Source organism: Onychomys torridus, chromosome 19 (genome assembly GCF_903995425.1).
Source record: "Onychomys torridus chromosome 19, mOncTor1.1, whole genome shotgun sequence".
Classification (NCBI taxonomy): Eukaryota; Metazoa; Chordata; class Mammalia; order Rodentia; family Cricetidae; genus Onychomys; species Onychomys torridus.
Window position 1 is genome coordinate 9,541,641 of NC_050461.1, and position 20,160 is coordinate 9,561,800.

Sequence of the window (20,160 nt, forward strand, 5' to 3'; positions counted from 1 at the left end):
CTCAGTCACAGGCCCGATTGGCCACTCCTTCATGCACCCATGGAAGAGGCTCAACACTTGCTTCCAACAGACACAAGTGTGCCTTTCTCTTTCCTATGTTGATCCTACCATAGCTACGATGACAGATACTGTAGTTGAATTTTCCTTTGAGCCACCAGCTCATAAATAATGATATGGAGACTTATTAATTATGAAAGCTTAGGCTTGTCCCTAACTAGCTCTTGTAACTTAAATCAACCCATTTATATTAATCTTGGTCTATCAGTTAGTGTTACCTCTCTTCTGTCTTACTCCTCCTGTTTCCTCTCTGTGTCTCTTGTGTGCCTCGATTCCTCCTCCTCTTCCTCCCTCTCTCAGGAAGTCCTGCCTATAACTCCAGCCTAGCTATTGGCCATTCAGCTTTTTATTACACCAATCACAGCAATACACCTTCACGTAGTGTACATATATCCCACAACAAGATACTATGCTAATAGAGTTTTAAAAACTGTCCTTACAAAAGGTCTTCCCGCCGGGTGGTGGGGGCGCACGCCTTTAGTCCCAGCACTCAGGAGGCAGAGGCAGGCGGATCTCTGTGAGTTCAAGGCCAGCCTGGGTTACCAAGTGAGTTCCAGGAAAGGTGCAAAGCTACAGAGAAACCCTGTCTTGGAAAAAAAAAAAAGTCTTCTCCTGCTTTGTTTGTTCTGAGTTAGAGTGAGGAAGAGAAGTAAAGGGGAGAGGGGAACAGTCTTAGTCAGTGTTCTATTGCTGTGAAGAGACAGCATGACCACGGGGGCTCTTATAAAGGAAATCATTTCATTGGGGTGGCTTTCATTTTCAGAGGCTTGGTCCATTATCATCATGGCAGGACATGGCAGCATGCAGGCAGACATGGTGCTGGAGAAGGAGCTGAGAGGTCTACATTTTGACCTACAGGCAACGGGAAGTGAACTGAGACACTGGGTGTGGCTTGAGCATATATGAGCCTTCAAAGCCCGCCCCCACAGTGACACACTTCCTCTAACAAGGCCACACCCACTCCAACAAAGCCACACCTCCTACTGATGCTGCTCTGTATGAGCTTATGGGGGCCAACAATATTCAGACTACCACAGGGGACAAATACCATCCTTCCCTACTAACTGTAGGACCAGCATCTTGGGGCTTTGCAGTACGTCATTTCTGTTCTCTCATAAATGATAGACATCATACTAAAAACACTCCCAGCTGCTGTTGATTTTGGTGTGAGACACACCAGATGGTACCTTCTGTGGGGTCTTTAATAGAACCAAATATTTGCATTAGGATATCCAGCCCTGGGGTGGGGAGAAGGGGCCCAGGTGCCATCTGCTGTGTCATCTCATCAAGCCCAGGAACTAAGCTGCTGGAGCAAGATAAGCTAGTTTACTAGGCATGGGTGAAGCTCCTAAGGTGGCAGCTTCTTCCAGCACATCCCTATTTCCATCCCACAAGGAACATCTTGGGCTAATGTTAATGACTGTTTACTCAACAATAGTGCTAGTGAAAGAAGTCATCTGCAACCTCTCAGCCACCTTGTCATTTTATGTGCCTACTTAACACAGCAGGGTAGAAGAAGCCCTGCTGAGGGACAGCAGGCTTCTCCTAGTGTTGGGCCTTGCCGGTGGCTGGCTCCTCAGTCATGGGAGCCTGAAGGCCCGTGGTGAGTTCAGGGTGTGTTGGCAGCAGAAGGCTTTTGAGAGGAAGTGGTGGGGGTGAGGCCTCTAGACCAAGTGAGCCAGCCCACTAGGGGCTTGGCTTTCCTTGGATGTGAGACCAGTTGCTAAGGTAGTGGGAGATGGAGGATTTTAAAGAGGAGAATGTCTCCCTCGTTGCTTTATAAGCTTCTCAGGGTCTTTGCCCAAATGTCAACATGATTGCTACTTTGCTGGAAGTCCTTGATGAGTTTCCTATTCCCCACAAGGGAAGACCAGGCTTCTTGGAGACATTTACAAGGCTGAGCACATTCTGGCCCCTGCTGAACTCAGACCTCACTTTCCTCTGCTGCCTTTAGAATCTCCATGAGGTGGGTGGGGCCTGACCCTCCGCTGATTAGACAAAGCCTCTGGGCTCCTCTGTCACCCCACCACCACCACCACCACCACTCTCCCCTTGGCAAATGTGTATTCTGATTCGAGTCCATTCCAAAAATCTCTCTGGGAGACCCTTCTTTATATCTCTGTGTAGAGCAAGGACTTCATCTAATGGCTTGTCAGCTTGTCTTAGGATCTAGCACACTGTGTCCAACTGTTGGCTTATCTATTCCTATAGGCTGTGAGCCAATCCATCCTTCCTCCCTCCCTCCCTCTTTCCTTCCCTCCCTCCCTTTCTTCCTCCCACAAGTATGCTGACTAATAACTATACTGGGCTCTAGTCTAGGCACAGGATAGCAGCATACAAACTAGCACAAATCCCCGCCACAAGGGACCTTACCACTCAGCAAGAGACATTAAATAAGCGTAGAATGTGTACCAAATATAGGGTGATATAGCACCAGAGTTTCCCTAGACTTCCTAGCTCTTGCAGTTGAGTGGGACTGTGACTGCTTTGGAGCTGTGAGCAGAAATGTCACATGTCAGTGTCAGACCAGAACACTCAGGAGCTGGTCCACACCCTCTGCTGTCTTCTGCTTCAGCCAGTAGAAGGTGATGGTCACAAGGATGGTCACAAACATTGCCATCCTTGGTTGCTGATACAGCGCAACAGCCTCGGGAGCCTCTGGCCCTGCAATGGCTCTCTCTGAGTGAGAAGTTCTCTTCCAGCCACCGTGCTTTAGAGCTGCTGACAACGGGGTAACGTGGCCTTTGTGGACCACTGAAGATTGTGATGGTGCAATGGAGAACCGAGAGTGCTGGAGTGGGCGGTGGGCACTCCCGGTGAACGTGGAGTGGGCAGTGGGTGAGGAGGTGAAGGGGAGAGCCTTACAAAGGAGGCATGGGAGGGAAGACCTGAAGGAACTCGGGAAGCAATCTGACTGACCCGTAGAGAGCCCAGCAGAGAGAAGGTCAATGTAGAGGCCCCGAGCGGGGCTGTGTCCAGCCCATTACAGGGACGTCAAGGAGTTCAGTGTGACCAGGGTGGACAAGGGGAAAGCAGCAGACAATGAGTCTTGAGAGGTGAAGGAAGATTCTTCACGGCTTTGTGAGCCCTGGCGAGCATTCTGGCTTGAACTCTGAGCCAGAAGGGCAGCCCTTGTAGAGTTGAAATGGAAGTGTTTAAACAGAAATTTAAACATAAACATATGACTTCCATGTTACCGTTCATTCCGTTGTTTTGGGAGCAGCTGGAGGGCACTCCAGGGCTTTGCAGAGAGCCACGATAGGAGACTGCTTCATTAATCAACTCCAAGACAATGTGTCTGAGAAAACAGCAGTAAACAATGACAAATCCTGGGCCAAGGAGATGGCTCAGTGGTTAGGAGCTCTTGTTCTTGCAGAGGCCCTGGGTGTGGTCCCCAGCACCCACATGATAGCTTATACCATCTGTAAATCCCGTTCCAGGGGGAGCTGCTCCCTCTTCCGGTCTCCACTAGTGCCAGACACACAGAGTACACATACATGCATGCAAAATAAAATAATCCTTGAATGAAAAAAAAAAGAAATGGTAGATTCTGAACATAAACTCGTGTACCATGTGACCATATCTCAGCCAATGGTGGCTCACACTCAGTGGCCTCATAAGACTATTTCTCTCATAAGCTGAGAAGTGTCTGTTGCGTGGGGACATGTAACCATTGTGATGGCAGTATTTGTGGTATGGTGCTGACAAACCTGTTTAGATGTTCCAATATCCAAATGTTTATGATTCTATTATGACTATCTACCACATTGAGTATAGGAACGTGCTATCTAGATTTACAGCCTACAACCAAGAAGCTGTACCATATATGTAGTAGGCTATATAACCTAGAGTTGTACAGACACATTCTTCGGTGGTCATGCAACAATGGAATGACCTAACAGCACATCAGAACAAAGCAGGCATTAAACAGCCTGTGAGTGTATGTTAAAGATGCAGCCAGAATGACTTCCAGAAGTCCAGAGAGATTCCAAAGCTGTCTTGACCTGAGCACTGGAAGTTTGGAGCTGCTGGTATCAGCTGAGATTTGATTGGGAAGGCCGCATCTCCGTAGGACTTGGGAAGTTGAGGATGCTTACTGGACGCTCAAGTAACAAAAGGAAGAGGAGACGTGGATTTGCTGTTGTTTGAGACAGGGTTTCTCTGTCCTAGAACTAGCTCTGTAGGCCAGGCTGGCCTTGAACTCAGGTCCATCTACGTTGTAAAAAGACCCCAAGCTCACATCAGTAAGTAGGAGCAGGAACCACTTTGGGAGTGAAACCGATGGCAGCCGCTGGTTTTCTTCCTCAAATAGTTACCTATCAGTTAACAGCCAGACTTTAAACATACATGAATCACTCCAAAGGTCGTATTATTTCTTACTCAGACACTAATTACTGCCTCCTTTTCCTGCCACTCCCCCAAGAACAATACAGCAGGACCAACTTTCTAGACCACAACGGAAGCCTTTAGAAAGAGGGTCTTTCATATGACCGTGAAAACAACGGTGAGGGAAGGAAGCAGGATGGTAAAGGAGCCACGATCCAGGCAGCGTCTGGGTTAGTCACCTTGCTGCAGCTGGTACCAAACGCCTCAGAGTACAACTCAAAGATTCTCAGGAACCCTCTGTTAACAGTGATACAGTTGAATAGTTCTTAATTGTGATGATTTCCTGGGGCTGCCACAACAAAGAACACCAAAGTGAGTGAGTGGCTCAGGGCAGAATCGGATGGCCACAGTTCTGGATGCCACATGTCCAAAGCCAAAGTGTTGGCAGGACCACACTTTCTCCATGACTCTGGAAGATAGCCCTCCACGCCTCTTCCAGCTTCCGGGAGTTTGGGGCAATTCTTGCCATTCTTTGGCTCTCCTTCTCCCCATCCCTTCCTCCTTTCTTCCCCTTTCTCTTCCCTATCTTCCCCTCCCCTTCCCGTTCCCCATCTCCCCTCCTCTTACTCCTCCTCTTTTTCCCCTTCACCCCTACCCTCCTCATTTTCTTGAGTGAGGTCCTAGCAGCACCTAGGGCCTCACACAACTGAGGCTTATTCTCTCCCACTGAACTACATCTCCAGCTCTCCTCTCCAGCTTTTAATATTTTATTTCAGGACTAGGTCTCATTAAATTGTTCAGATCAGTCCATGGCTTGTGATCCTGTCTCCGCCTCTGGCGTAGCTGGGTTCACAGGTGTGTGCGACTTTGACATTCCTTCACTCACAGATGAATCGTGCTAAGCTTTGGGGCCTCTCCCCTCAGTGTCCAGCTCCAAATTCCTTCTTTTAGTGAGGACACCACTTACTGGATAAGAGCCCACTCTAACCCAGTAGGATGATCTCTTACTTTATTTCTGTAGAGACCCTGTTTCCAAATAAAGTCTTATTCAAAGATTTCCAGGGGAACATGGAGGAACGTAAAGAACTAAACATTACTTGACTTTTATTTTTTTCCGAGACAGAGTTTCTCTGTGTAGCTTTGCACCTTTCCCGGAACTCACTCTGTAGCCCAGGCTGGCCTCAGACTCACAGAGATCCGCCTGCCTCTGCCTCCCGAGTGCTGGGATTAGTGTGCTCCACCACTCCCTGGCCATTACTTGACTTTGTGGATGTGTCAGAGAACAATTTTTGGGAATCCTCATCTTCCATCTTGCCTCAAGGCAGTTCCTCTGGTTTCTGCAGCTGTGCAGCTTGCTCAGGCCAGCTGGTCAGAAAGCTCCCAGGCAATTCTGTCTCTGCTCCCCATCTCTAGGTAGGGGAGCTGGGATTACAGATGTGTGCCATTATATCTGGCTTTTTTTTACATGGGTTCTGAAGATCTAACTCAGGCCATCAGATTTTCTTGGTTACTGCTTTACCCAATGGGCCTTCCCAACCCAGAACTCGCAGAATTAAAACCAACATGTTTTGAACAGCTAATGTTTATGAATCCAATGTGCCCTGCCTATGTGGAGTTCCATATTCCATACACTCAGCTTAGTGTAGAAACGATGTGACTGGGAGATGGAGACTGATCGGATTCAGCTGCAACCTCAAGGCAGTCATTCTGGAAAGTCCTTGCTGGAGCCGGAAGTGCCAGAAGAGAATTCCGGTTTCTGTTGGTTATCTTCTAAATGATGCCTCCACAAAAGACTGGAAGAAACTGAGCAGAGCACCTGGGCACCTGGTTGGGCCAACTGGACTGGCTTTGGTGGCTGCAGAGTTTTTAAGCTTTTGGTGGGCTTAGCCGGGTGTGGGGAGGCAGAGAAAGGCTCCATCACTCTCAAAGACACCCCAATATTTCCCTATCATGATGTCCTACCCTTCCCATTTTGTTAATGACTCAATAACAGCTGAGTGGTTCCCAGCCTATGACTTCAAAGGCCTCCTAAATCCTGGACTACTGAGTGTTCTGTTCCAGTTGCTCTAGAATTAACTAGAAAGACAAACTAACATTCTTTGTCTGTAAGTGAGTGTGTGTGTGTGTGTGTGTGTGTGTGTGTGTGTGTGTGTGTGTGTGTTAGAAATAAGTTCAGGGGCACAAAGGAAGAGACTACTACTCCAATTAAAGTGCCTTGACAAGGCAGAACTTTACTTCTGTTCAGAAGCATGTGCTACTCATACAAGTGGAAAAGCAAGCTTATCTAGATGGCACATTCCCTCAGTCTTCATTTAATACAGGCAACTGTGTCTTATCCCCATTAGCTGGGGACTGGACTCACGGTCTTTCATCAAGGAAAGGGGGGAAGGAGTCAGCCCTTCCAGTCTCTTAAATTACGAGAATGCAGCAGACCTTTTACCAGGTGGGGGATTAGAACATTTGCCATAATGGTCTTTTGAGGTGGAGGAAATGAAAATATTGAAATTCTTTGCAGTAAACAAAAGTTGACAGTGTTTGACAGAAGACTATATATAATTCAGCTCTTCCCCTGTGGTTGGGCCCCGGCAGCCCGCTGTGTGGGAGGGGAAACCCACTGCCTGGGCCGTTTGGACTGACAAAATATAACTCTCCCTTTTCCGGTAACTTTGAGGTTTGGCCTTCCTCCCCCAGGTCCATGGCGGGCAATTCCTGGAGTTCTCAGAAGCTGAAAATCAGGATGATTTCCACAGCATACAAGCTGGCTGTGTCCACACTCAGGACCAGCTCGGCCTGTATGTCATGTATGACAACGCCTTGCAGGATCTGATGGAGCTGGAGTCAGAGCTGCTGCTTATTGCCAGCCATTTCATTGAGAAAGAAAAAAGTAAGGAGGCAGATTAAAAAAAAAAAAAAAAAAAAAAAAGTCGCCTGCCCAGGGCCGGGGATGGAGTTCAATGGTAGCGTACTTGGTTGGTGTGCACAAGGCTCTTGTAGACCTCCAGTGCTCAAAACAAACAAACAAAAATACACACTCCACTGACCAAACGATAGCATTTAAAAACTTGAGTAAACATACACTACCCCTTACCCAAGTGTGTGAACACGTAGGGTTCAGTTCTCCTTTGTGATGGAGCAGGTGCTCTTTAAAGAATCAGCTGTAGTTCTTGTGGTTGTTAAACTACGAATTACCCAGAGAATGTTCTGCATCGCCCCTGGGTAGAAGGGAGGTGGTTTGGGAACGCCTGGGTGAGCAAAGGGAGCAAGTGCAGTGAATGTTTCTCCTGAACCAACTGACGCTGGGCAGACTGTGTTTAGAAGCAGAGACATCACTGGGATCCTAACAGGAAACCATGGGCATACAAGAGGATCTGGCTAATGATGCCAGACAAACCCCAGAAGGAGGACTCAAGACCAAGCAATCCATAGTCACTAATCTTGCCTCTTTTGGGCACTATCACCTAAACTTCCAATTTTAAAAATTAAGGAAGGTAAGGCTATTTCTCAGTAGCATTTCCTATTGCACTTGGAAAGAGCTAAGACTGTCTAGACACACTGCAGCCCAGAAGGGGGAGGTTAGAAGGCATTTGTGATTGTGTGTGTGTGTGTGTGCGCGCGCGCGTGTTAGAGCATGCAGTCGTTGCTACAACTGTGACTATCTGAATCAGGCACTGAACATTCTAGAACGTTTCTCACTCTCAGCTTTTATTTTCACTGGCTGTGTACATACACCTTTTGTCCATATTAATTGATAACCCCCTGTAACCATTTCTGTCTGCTGAGAACTGAGTTGGGTTGAAACACATTTAACCACGAGGACATCTTTCCCTGAAGCTGGCTGGTAGGACTTTCGTCTCCCATTGTGAAATGGTTTCCCAACTGCTGCCCGAGAGGACCGTCATCAGAGCTAAATCCCCGTCACGGAGTCAGGAATTATTCAGCGCATGTGTCAGTACCTGGATGTTTCTTGCTTTCTAGTATTTTCTCCCGAAGCAGGCCACGTAAGATTGGAAGCAATAATCCTGTCGGCAGTGACGCTTACAATAATCCAAACAGAAAGTATTTCTGCCAAATGGTGATGATGATTAACTTTACCGATGTAAGGTGGCAATTAATATAATTAAGGACTGTCTTTGAAGCCTCCCTGGAAATTTTTGACGTAGTCAACGTTAATGAAAATAATAGGGTTGGGGAAATGCCTCAGTCATCGCTAGCGCTTGTCTTGCAATCATGAGGACCTAAGTTCACCCCCCCAACCCCCAAGCTGGCCATGGTTGCAAGTTCTGGTCTGGGGGGCTGAGACAGGAGGGTCCCTAGGCTTATCCTACATGGTGAACCTCAGGTCTCAGTGAGAGAACCCAAAACATGTCCCCAAAAGGTAGAGGCTCCTGGGGAACTACACTTTAGGTTGATCTCTTGATCTCTTGTGCACACTCGGTACATGCACACACACACACACACACACACACACACACACAGAGAGAGAGAGAAATACTACATTCATCTTAGTTGTTAAACACCAGAGGCCAGTTTATGAAAAGGGAGAAATGTATGTTCTGCCTTTAAAGCTGTAAATTCAGGGACATTTTAGCATAGATTTCATGTCAACTGGTTTGATTTCTAAACAGTCTTTAAAGGGCTGGGATGTAGTTCAGTTGGTACAGTGCTTGCCAAGGATGCAGGAAGCCCTGGGCTTCATCCCCAGCACTGCATGTACATGGCAGATGTGTCTGTGATGCTGCCAGGACTCAACTTGTTTGGTAGTGATAGAAAGGTTACAAGTTCACCCACAGCTACATGAGACTCTGACTCACAACAGCAAAAAATTACTGAGCTAGGGGTGGTGGCGCACACTTGGAATCCTGGCCCTTGGGAGGCAGAAGTAGGTGGATCTCTGTGAGTTTCAGGCTAGCCCAGTCTACAGAGTGAGTTCTAGACCAGCCAGGGCTACATGGTGAGGCCCTGTATCCAAAAGGGGGGGAGGGATTACTAAAATTAGTTTTTAAATTTAGAAAGTAATAACAAAGCTCCTGTTGATTTGGAAGTCAACAAGTGTGGACTTCAGGCCTGGTCTTTGCAGATGGCTCCCTCAGTTGACTTTGGGGAGTCCCAGTTGCAGGCTCAGATCTACTCCTGAGGTGGAGCCGATAGTTTCCATGTTCCTCCGAGAAGGCCTGTCTCAAACCGTTCCCACTGGCTTCTTCCCAGGTCACAGAGAGGATAGCAAGTCAGAGAACAGCCAGTGCTGGGACTGGGCTCATGCCAGTGTGGACAGATTTGCCGTGCTGTATGACCTGTGGACCTGGGAAGTGAATCTTCTAGAGAGCAAACGCCAGGTATGACTTCTAGAGGGCAAACTGTCTCTAAAAGGTCTTTTGCCCACTGTGGCGATATACACCTAGAATCACAGCACCCAGGAGGCTGAGGCAGAGGGTTGCTGCAGGTCTGAAGCCAGCCTGGACTACACTTCCAGGCCCACTGGCTGCATAACAAGACTGTCTCAAACAAAAAACAAACAAAACCAAACGTCAAAATCCCCTTGTTGTTGTTTAATTTTGTTTTTGTTTTTCTTCAACTGAGACTTTCAGGGATGCTCTCAAGAAAGCAAATAAATAAAGCGCTAATTAATTCATTTAAATTTATGGCCTACATAATTTGAACACTGTGCGTGCGTAAGCCACTGAAGACTGACCCCAAAGCCGTGTTCACTCTAGGCAAATTTTAGGTTTACTTTATTTTGTATGTATGTTTTGCCTGCATGCATGTATGAATACCACATGTGTGACTGGTGCCCTTGGAAACAGAAAAGGGGATCAGATCCCCTGGAACTGGAGTTATAGATGTGATCCACCACAGGGGAGCTGGGAACCAAACGCCCAGTCTTCTGTTAGAACAACTGCTCTAGACTGCAGAGCCATCTCGCCAGACTCCTCTTTTCACTTTTTATTATGAGGCATGGCTCACTAAGTTGCCCAGGCTAGCCTTAAACTAGCTCTGTAGCCCAGGCTAGCCTTGAACATGCAGTTCTCCTACAGCAGCTCCCTAAGGAGCTGGAATTACAGTTAAGTTTTATTTTCCTGTGGTTCTTCACCACAAAAGATGAAATATGAAGGATACTACTTTATCTTGCAGGCATAATTTGTTAGAGGGCTCTGTGACTCAGGCTTTTCCTAGTATGTGGATGCTGTTAGTAAGAATGGGGTGGTGACCACTCACACTCATAACCCAGTCATAGAGACTAGCCTAAACAGAGGCAAACTGACTGACCAGTCACAGCCACTAGACTATGTCAGTGGGTGAAGGCCACCAAGCAGGGAATGCTGAGCACAGTGGGTCAGGACAGCAGGGGTACTGAGCACAGTAGTCAGGAGAGCAGGGGGTGCTGAGCACAGTAGTCAGGACAGCAGGGGGTACTGAGCACAGTGGTCAGGACAGCAGGGGGTACTGAGCACAGTGGTCAGGACAGCAGGGGGTACTGAGCACAGTGGTCAGGACAGCAGGGGGTGCTGAGCACAGTAGTCAGGAGGCTGGATACAAAGCAGAGATTGCGATCTGCTAACTCACCAAGCACATAGTCAGGGTTTGCATCTTAGTAAGAAATGTAACTTGCAGGTGAACTGGTCTTCATTCTTTAGCCCTCCCATCAACACCTATCAATGGGAGAGGCTTTACAAAGGTCTCTTTTATTTTTATTGTGTGTGTGTGGAGGGGGGAGGATATGTGACCTGAGTGCAGATGTCTGTGGAAGCCTGTGGTAGTAGATCTCTTGGAACTAGAGTTAAAGGCACTTGAGAGCCACCTGACATGGGTACTGGGAACTGAACTCAAGTCCCTGCAAGAAGAGCAACAAGCTCTTCTACCCATGGAGTCAGCTCTTATCTCTCTAGTCCCATGCTAAGTTTTTTTTGTTGCTTGTTTTTGTTTATGTTTTTATCAAAATTAAAATTTTACCTTACTACATGCTGTTTTGGAGATCTATAGATACATATGAGAGATGACTCCCATCTTTAAGACATTTAGAATCTAAGTAAAGTATTAGGGTCTTGCCTGTACAAGGGTTTCACAAAGGTAGACCACCCTGAAAGTCCAAGGGTGCCTATGACGGCCGTGGGCTTACTGTTTAAAAGGCATCTGGATAGATGCTCACCGTTGATGTTTAGCTCGGCAGTGGTGGCATATGCCTTTAATTCCAGTACACAGGAGGCAGAGGCAGGTGGATCTCTGAGTTCAAGGCCAGCCTAGTCTACAGAGGGAGTTCTAGGACAGCCAGAGCTATACAGAGAAACCCTGTCTCGAAAAACAAAAACAAACAAAGTACTGATGTTTTAGTACCATAAAAATTAAAATACATTTCTACAAATCATAGAAAAGGAGAAATTCATGATCTATAAAAGTTTATCCAGGGGTTGGGGATTTAGCCCAGTGGTAGAGCCCTTGGCTAGCAAGCGCAAGGCCCTGGGTTCAGTCCTCAGCTCTGGCAAAGAAAGAGAGAGAGAGAGAGAGAAGAAGGAGGAGGAGGAGGAGGAGGAGGAGGAGGAGGAGGAGGAGGAGGAGGAAGAGGAAGAAGAAGAAGAAGAAGAAGAAGAAGAAGAAGAAGAAGAAGAAGAAGAAGAAGAAGTTTATCCAGTCTCTAAGCACAGCAACCATGTAACTGAGGCACATTCAAGAGCTGGGGACATCAGTGAAAAAAAAGAGAGATTTGTCTTGTTGGGGACTGTCATTAAGTCTTCCCAGAACACAGATGCTTAATCTCACCACTAAAAGATTCATAAAATGTTTGTCAGAGAAAGACTCTTGTTGTTTGTTTGTTTGTTTGTTTTATTGAGACAGGGTTTCTCTGTGTAGCCATGGCTGTCCTGGGACTCACTCTGTAGACCAGGCTGGCGTTGAATTCACAGAGATCTGCCTGCCTCTGCCTCCCTAGTGCTGGAATTAAAGGTGTGTGTAGCGCCACCCATCAAGAAAGACTCTTTTTTGTTTGTTTGTTTTGTTTTTTTTCAAGACATGGTTTCTCTGTGTAGCTTTGCACCTTTCCTGGAACTCGCTTTGGAGACCAGGCTGGCCTCGAACTCACAGAGATCTGAGTGCCTCTGCCTCCCAAGTGCTGGGATTAAAGGTGTGCACCACCACTGCCCAGCCCAAGAAAGACTCTTAAGCCTAGGAAATGCCTATGAGAGTGTCCCATGGGGCATGGCCTGTTGGAATCATTCCTTGGCAGAGTGTGAATGGCTGGGATTTACATATCAACCTGTTTTAGGTACAGTCGGGTAAGGATTTGTGAGTCATTGATTTTAAAGTTTATTGGATAACTTGGGTTTCTTGAACTCTCCCTACTTATAATCCATTTTTGCCTAAGAAAATCTTATACAACTCCAGGCATATACCTATATACAATAGATATACAAATCAAACATTATTAGTAATGAATCATAAAACAATTAAAAATAATTCTTTGGCACATTGTGGATCTACGTCTTATTATGAACAAAAGTAACTACGAAGTGAGTTCTTGGACAGCCAGAGCTGTCACACAGAGAAACCCTGTCTCAAAAACAAAAACAAAAACAAACAATTCCATACTGATGAAATGGCTCTCCTTGCTTCTCTGCTACAATCCGATTCAGTGATATCTGACATGCTGAGACATGACAGTAGGAAAATAGTGAAAGTAATTTTTGTTTTTCACAATTAAAACATGCTTTCATCAGAGCAGAATACTTACATGAACAGTAAACACTGCAGTTTATAACATGCAATGGTATCAATTCTCAGCAGGGTGCTTTAGAGGGTGTTCGCTGGCGCTGTGTGCAGGATGACATTAACAGCGTGCATGGTGTGTGTTCAGAACTTAGCCTGCAGGGAAGTTGCAGGATGCAACACGGGTGAGTGTGGCTGTTATGAATTTGGTTTTGAGCTAATTTTCGGTTGTGCATTCAGAAACCTTAGCCGTGTGTGTGTGTGTGTGTGTGTGTGTGTGTATGTGTTCTCTATATCCAGTTACATGAGGGGGTTATGACCCACAGTTTGAGAAGCTGGGGAAGTGAAGAAGAGCCATAGGTGAGAAACATGATGGCAGCTTTATTTCCAATGGCTGTCTTGGTGTCAGCATGGCGGATGCATTGAATAAGAACTCCCTAGAGAAGAGGCCACCTCCAATGCTGACCTGGAGAGTTAGAAGGGACCTGATACTAAGGATATGGCCATGAGAGCAGGAGATCGGGAGCAGAGGGTGTCACTCTGAAGGGGACATGGTAGGAGTTAAGGATTAGATCTGGGTTTTGGGATGAGAGAGTGAAGAGAGAGGGTTTCCAAGAGTTGAAGAAGGAAGCTACCACAGAAGCAGAGTACAGGAGGAGTGAGGGCATCATTAAAGAAGACAATGAAAGTGCACTCAAGACGCAAGTCATTGAGGGGGCTTGATGAACAGGTCTGAAGCCAAAAAGTAGCTGTTGAACCACAGCGGTGAGTGGGAGAGGTTGGAGAGTCTGAATGGGCCCCCGTGACACCCATTTTTATGGGGCAGACTGTGGAGCAGAAGCAGTAGCCACAGAGACTGAAGCCAGATGAGGAAAAAGTTTTGTGAGAGCCAACAGGAAAGAGTTGGCGGGTGCCCACTGACTGGAGCACAGTGAAATGTTGGGGAAGAGGAGCCCTCAAAGCCCCAGCGCTCAGGCGGCCAGTGGCAGGAGAACTGGAAGGGGGTGGGGGAACCTGACTACCACAGCTGTGGTGTGGTCTGAAAACCAGGAAGTGGAAGTGGCTTCTTTTATCTGTTTTGGTAGCAGAATAGAAGGCTAGCGATTTTATCTATCCTTTGGTCAGTTTCTCATGGAGATTTATGTAGGTCACTGGTCATTTGGAAACAACTGTCTGGGCTGAGAATGGGTAAGCCTCAGACTCTGGAAGAAAGTTCTTTTCACAGATAACCCTGACCTGCCAGTTAAAACCTTACACTGACCAGCTTGCAGTAATTGGCTGTATTAATGTAAACAAAGCAAATTCATTGCTCCAGGCACAAGCTTTAAGTGTGTGTGTGTGTGTGTGTGTGTGTGTGTGTGTGCGTGCGCGCGCGTGTGCGTGCGCGCGCGCACGCATGCACAAGAGTGTTCTTTTTCCCTTTCATGGAAGCCTCAGGCAGGAGTCAATGGCAGTAGTAGAATCTAAGGGCAGAGAGACAAACCCAAGCGTTCCAGTCCTGACTGCAGTCCATTCCGTTCTAAGCTATCAATGCTGCCTGCTAGCTTCTTCCAGGATATATGAAACTATTTTAATTTAAAACAATCATTGAAAATATCCCCCTCCATCCTACCCTGAGAATAAGTTCCCTATAGAAATGGAACTTTCTGGGCCAAAATTGTAGAAATTCTAGCTGAAGAGCCCGTCTTAAATGGCTAAGGCAAATTTCCGTCTGAGGTACAATTGACCCCCAACCCCTGCACTGACTGTACTGCCAAGTCTCCTCGGCTGTTTTAGATGGTTAAATATATCGGTATCACCACGGAAGAAGTTCTGGGACATATTAGGTTATTGATTGTTAGATATATCGGTATCACCACTTAAAAAGTTCTGGGACATACTAGGTTCTTTTGAGTCCTTAAAATAACCACTGTGTGTGAAGACTCATGAAATCAGAACTGATGTCAGCTTAAGTGGCTTGGGGGACTAGAGAAGCCAGAGAGCGGGTGTGGCAGGCAGCTCCTAGGTCCTGCTGTCCTACCTCCTCCCTCCCCATGGTCACCAGACAGAGTCTGCGGTGATCTGAATTCATGTATGCAGCACTAAAGTGATTTTCATGTATTATCCCTGTGATGAGGGCAGAGGCTCGGGGCAAGGTGTGTCTAGTGCCGTTTTTTCTGTTTGACACTTTGGTGTAACCTAAAACACTTTGAAAGTTACCATAAATCTCAGATCTTACAAGTAAGATAAACCCAGTAAAATAAGCTCTCGAGGAGGATAAACCCAAGGGAGGCTTGATGTTATTAATTTTGTCTGTTTTCCCAATTTTCCCTGCTACTCGCCCTGGGTGCTTTGTACCACTTTGCTGAGAGGGGCCCTTTGACACACAGAGGTGACATTTGACAGGTTAGGAAGACTTCTTGGGCAAATAGCAGCCTGGAGTTTAAATGGAAATGGTCAGTTAGCAAGCAGATGAGAAATAGAGCCAGTGAGGCAGAAGGATCGTGCCCCACCCTCGCCAGGAAGGAATTCATAATAAAATTATGCAGCGATCCACCTGAGACCTTCTCTCAGCTGAACCTAAAGATGGAAGAGATGTTATTATTACTTTAAGTTACACTTCCCTTCTCAACAGATAAAATATTGCAATATTTGGGACATACTTACTTTAAAGGAGTATTTGTCGTGTATCTGAAATTCAAGGTTGGTTAGCTGTCCTGTTCTCTTCCTCATCTGGGGAGAGCAGGGACGCAGCTGTGACTCAGCAGGCCACAGCTCGCGTCATACTAGTCAGCCGACAACACAGGGACTGAGCTCCCTCTTTTTCTCATGTGAGTTTCAGGGCTTGAACTCAGGTCCACAGACTTGGTGGCAGATGACTGAGCCATCTTGCCTGCCTGGACAGCCTATGTTCTCATTCACTGACTCTGGGAACTTTATCCTCAATAGCGAACATTTGATTTAGCATGGTCCTCTGTAACCTGGACTCACCGGATCGGGATCTCCAGAAAAGGACTCAACCCCTAGCCAACTGCCCTTGTCAAATAACCAACAATTGGGTCCTTTGTCCAAAAACAGGTCAAGAAGTTTAAATACCATAAACCAGCTCCCAGGATTTCCCTGGTCCAGCCAAAAGGGTTCACTTTGGGCCAGCACGAATTAAGGAAGTAAACATTTCTTCCCTCATCTCTCCCTGGGATGGCTGAGCGGCACTCTGGCCTGTCTGGTAATTCCTCCTCCAGTCTCTGTCCTTTCTGTTACTTGGCAGTTGGCTGTTATTCCAGAGTGGCTCTTGGGTGAGGGAATCAGGCCTCTTAGACCACCACTGCTCTTCCTTTTCTGTGGGATGAACTTAGGGACAGGGGGATGACCATCTTTCTTCACTTCTGACTCTATGCTATGCAGTGTGTGTTTCTAACCCCTGGCACACCTCCCGTGGTAGCCTGGGCTTCTGGCTCCTCTTGGTGTCTTCCTGTTCATACTCAAGCTGGATTTGGCCCCTTTCCGGAACAGTCATCCACAAAGTTTAAGTGCCGTGGTAATCACTTTTCCCGGCATTGTGATGAAATGCCTAAAAGAAGCGATTTCAGGGAGGAGGGATTTGTTTTGGTTGAGCGGATGTAATTCATCTTGATTTGGAAGGCTTGGAGGCAACAGGAGAGAGAGTATAGCCTCCTCACATCTCAACACCACAGGAAGTGGAGGTGGGACAGGAAGTCACACTTGACTGCAAACTTCAAGGCCCACACCACGAATTCCACTTCTTCTACCTCTCAAAGCTTCCATATCCTCTCAAAACTGGGCCCCCATCTGGAGCCCAAATGCTCGAACTATGAGCCCATGGGGGATATTTTACATGCAAAGCACCATGGGTACTAGCTGAAGTATCCCATTTCACCCTCCACGAGCCTTGGCATTGGGCAGGCAGATGTGAACATCTCTTCATGGATGACACCCGACTCCTAGTATCTATTCACTCTCAAGTGTTTAACATTCTGGGGTAAAAGAGGAAACAAAAATCTTTCTCCTCTGCACTTGGCAATTCTGTGCCTGAGCCTGGAAAATAAACAGATGGAAGACGGTGCTGACTGTGTGTACATGTGGAGGACTTCAGAGAACGGGGGACTCAGAGAAGCAGGCAGGTGAAGAGCTAGTCTTCCAATCAATAAGTAGGCAGATGAACTGAGCAGACAGTTCTCAAAAGAGGAAACACATAGCCACTAAATATTTTATTTTTTTATTGCATTTCTATTTACTTTGCCTGTGTGTGCCACAGTGAACATGTGAGGTCAGAGGACAGCTTGCATGAGCCTGTTCTCTCCTTCCGCCATGTCAACAGGCTCCAGGGATTAAGCCCGGGGCGTTAGGTTTGGCTACAGTTCTTAACCACTGAGCCATCTCCCTGGCCCAAACAACCATTTTAAAAAGTTACTGATCAGGGAAATGCAAGTTAGAACTACTTTGGGATGCCACCTCATGCCCTTCAGAACAGCTAACTCAAGAGAACAAGGGACAAGGAATGCTGGCCAGGGTGTGGGGACAGCGGAGGCCTTAGACTTTGTTGGTGGGACTGTAAACTGATACAGCCACTGTGGGGGGTCTCAAAAAATCTAAAGTAGAACTACCCTATGACCCAGCTATAGCACTCCTGAGCATGGGCCCAAAGGGCTGAGACATTTGGACATCCATGTTTATTGCTGCCCTATTCACAACAGCAAGAGCATGGAATCAGCCTAGATGTCCATCAACAGATGAACATGTGATAAAAAATGTGGCACATGACACAATGTAGTTTTATTTGACCATAAAGGAAAACGAAATCACGCTCTTTGCAGAAAAATAGATAAAAGTAAGAATTGTGTTAAACAAACTCTCCTAGACTCAGAAAGATACATACATGTCTGTTTTCTCTCATCTGCAAATCCTAGACTTTTAATTTTTGTATGTGGGGATGGGTGTTTAGGACACAAAGCTAGAAAAGGGACAATGAGATGGAGAAGGGGGGGAGGGGTAAAGTCAGTAATAAAATGTTGGTCACTAAGCCAAACATGGCAGAGCACTGTGGGGAAGAAGGTCCGCAAAGGGGAGCCAGGGGGAGGAGCAGAGGAGTGGAGGAGCAGGGAAGTGGAGGAGCAGGGGAGGGGGAGGAGCCAAAACAATGTATGGAAATGACAGCCCATGATTACTGTATGTGTGTACGAAAGTGTAGGTATTTATGTGTGTGGATACATGTGAATACAGGTGCTCATGACGTGTGTGCATATGGAAAGCAGGTGTCATATTCAGATGCCATGTATGTTCTTTTGGATACAGGGTCTCTCAGTGGTCTAGGACTCACCAAGCAGGCTAGGCTCACTGGCCAGTGAGCCCTGGATCTGCCTGCCTCTGCCTCCCCAGAGCTAGCATTACCAAGAGACACCACTATGCCCAGCACTTTTGTAGTGTGGACTCAGGTCCTTGTGCTTGCAAGTCTAGTCCTATATTGACTAAGCCGCATCCTCGACCCCTGTTAGTTCATTTTCTAAACCAAAACCAAAACAGAATGTGTGGATTTATAAAAGATAAATCATTAGAAGAAGCAAAGATGGATGGGCTACCAAGAGGAGGCAAGTGAACCCTATTGGTGAAATGATTAAGGCCACTCCACGTAGTTAAAAGGGAGGTTTATTTTGTGGGGTATCTTACAAATGAAGGGGTAGGTTGCAGGGTCTGGGAAAGGTATAGTGCAGTCCGGCAGTGTTCTCTGGAGAACTCTGCTCGGTCTACCTCCAGTGTCCAGGGTCCACGAACCAAGAGAGCTGGCCCAATAGGATCTTGGGTCTTCAGGGTCCTCTCATGGCTCAGCCTTGTAGGCATGATAGTTACTGAAGCCTCAAAGGGGGTAGTATTTCCAGGTCAAAGCTGGAATGGCTGCCCACTACAGAGCCCCCAAGAAGAGATAGTCTTGAACCTGTTGAGCTGCTGTGGGCTGTACAGTGTGCTCCAGGTTCCCAGCTTTGTGAGCTGTTACCCATGCTGGGGTGGGCTTTGGGGACACAGATGTCTTTGAGTCATTTCTGCTCCTGTAAGTGACCCCTCCCCCATGTTCCTATAAATAACCCCAATAAAACTCATTGGTTCACAAGCTGGGCTTCAGTGGTATCTGTATTTTAGTCTGTCATCCATTAAAAAAAAAGGAAGAAGAGATATCATATAGTGCTTTCACTTGATAATAGTATTAAAAGGTAACACAAGATACAGGTAGAGCTAGGGGCCTGTATGCCATGCTAGCAAGAGTCATACATGGTGGAGAGGTAACCAGGCTGAGGAAAGAGGGTGGGCCTCTAGGAACGGCAAGCATTTGGAGTGCAATCTCATTGGAGCCTGTAATTATGGAGGAGCAGCACTATGGACCACATGGTGTTCCTTTGGTTCATAAAGACCAAGGAAAGGAAGAACAAAAGGAGATGGTCAAACCCAAGTCTGGTTCTGGCTCCACAGCGCAAGCTCCGGCTCTTACCCTCTTCACTCGGTGTTTGCTAACTGAACCCGCTCTTACTGCATCTACCTGTACCCCAACCCCTACTACCCAGAGCTTTGAGGTCTATCTTCTGCTAAGGCCCCAGGGCTTCTCAAAGCCTAGGGTGGAGCTTCCCATGTTGTTTGCTGGCACCAAAGCCGCCTCTGCTCTTTCCTGACCATCGACTTATTTTCAGCTTCTTGATAGTTACCTTGAAGCCTACCAGCACACGTTGGACCCTGAAGAGCGGTTCACTTTGGCACAAGCAATGACTGACATTATGCACCGGCGCCCCAAGTTTGATCTCAGCCACTCGTATTTCACCAAGGCCTACCAAGATGACTGTATGTGCCTGAGGCTTCACCGGCAGCTAGTGAGGGGCATTCTCAGCCACCACGTGAGTAAGGCTTTAAGCTCCATCTGAGAAGAGGATGGAAGGCAGAAGCCGGAAATCAAAGTAACATTCTTTCTTTGCAGGTCCAGAATGTGGGCTTTCTGGGCAGAATGTTTACTTGTACGCTCATTTCCACTTCTGAATTCCAAGCATAACTTAGGACTTCTCACCTCAGCTACAGTTCATGATCCACAAGGAATTGAGGACATCA

At 46.9% G+C, this 20,160-nt stretch overlaps 1 protein-coding gene across 1 annotated transcript in view; it reads left to right on the plus strand.

Moving 5' to 3' along the window:
* Positions 1–20,160, plus strand: part of LOC118570606 — a 173,289-nt gene that overhangs the window by 52,894 nt on the left and 100,235 nt on the right. Inside the window, 3 exon segments of the mRNA XM_036169266.1 lie at positions 7,075–7,267; positions 9,589–9,716; positions 19,752–19,952. Coding sequence (XP_036025159.1) covers positions 7,075–7,267; positions 9,589–9,716; positions 19,752–19,952 — 522 coding nt within the window.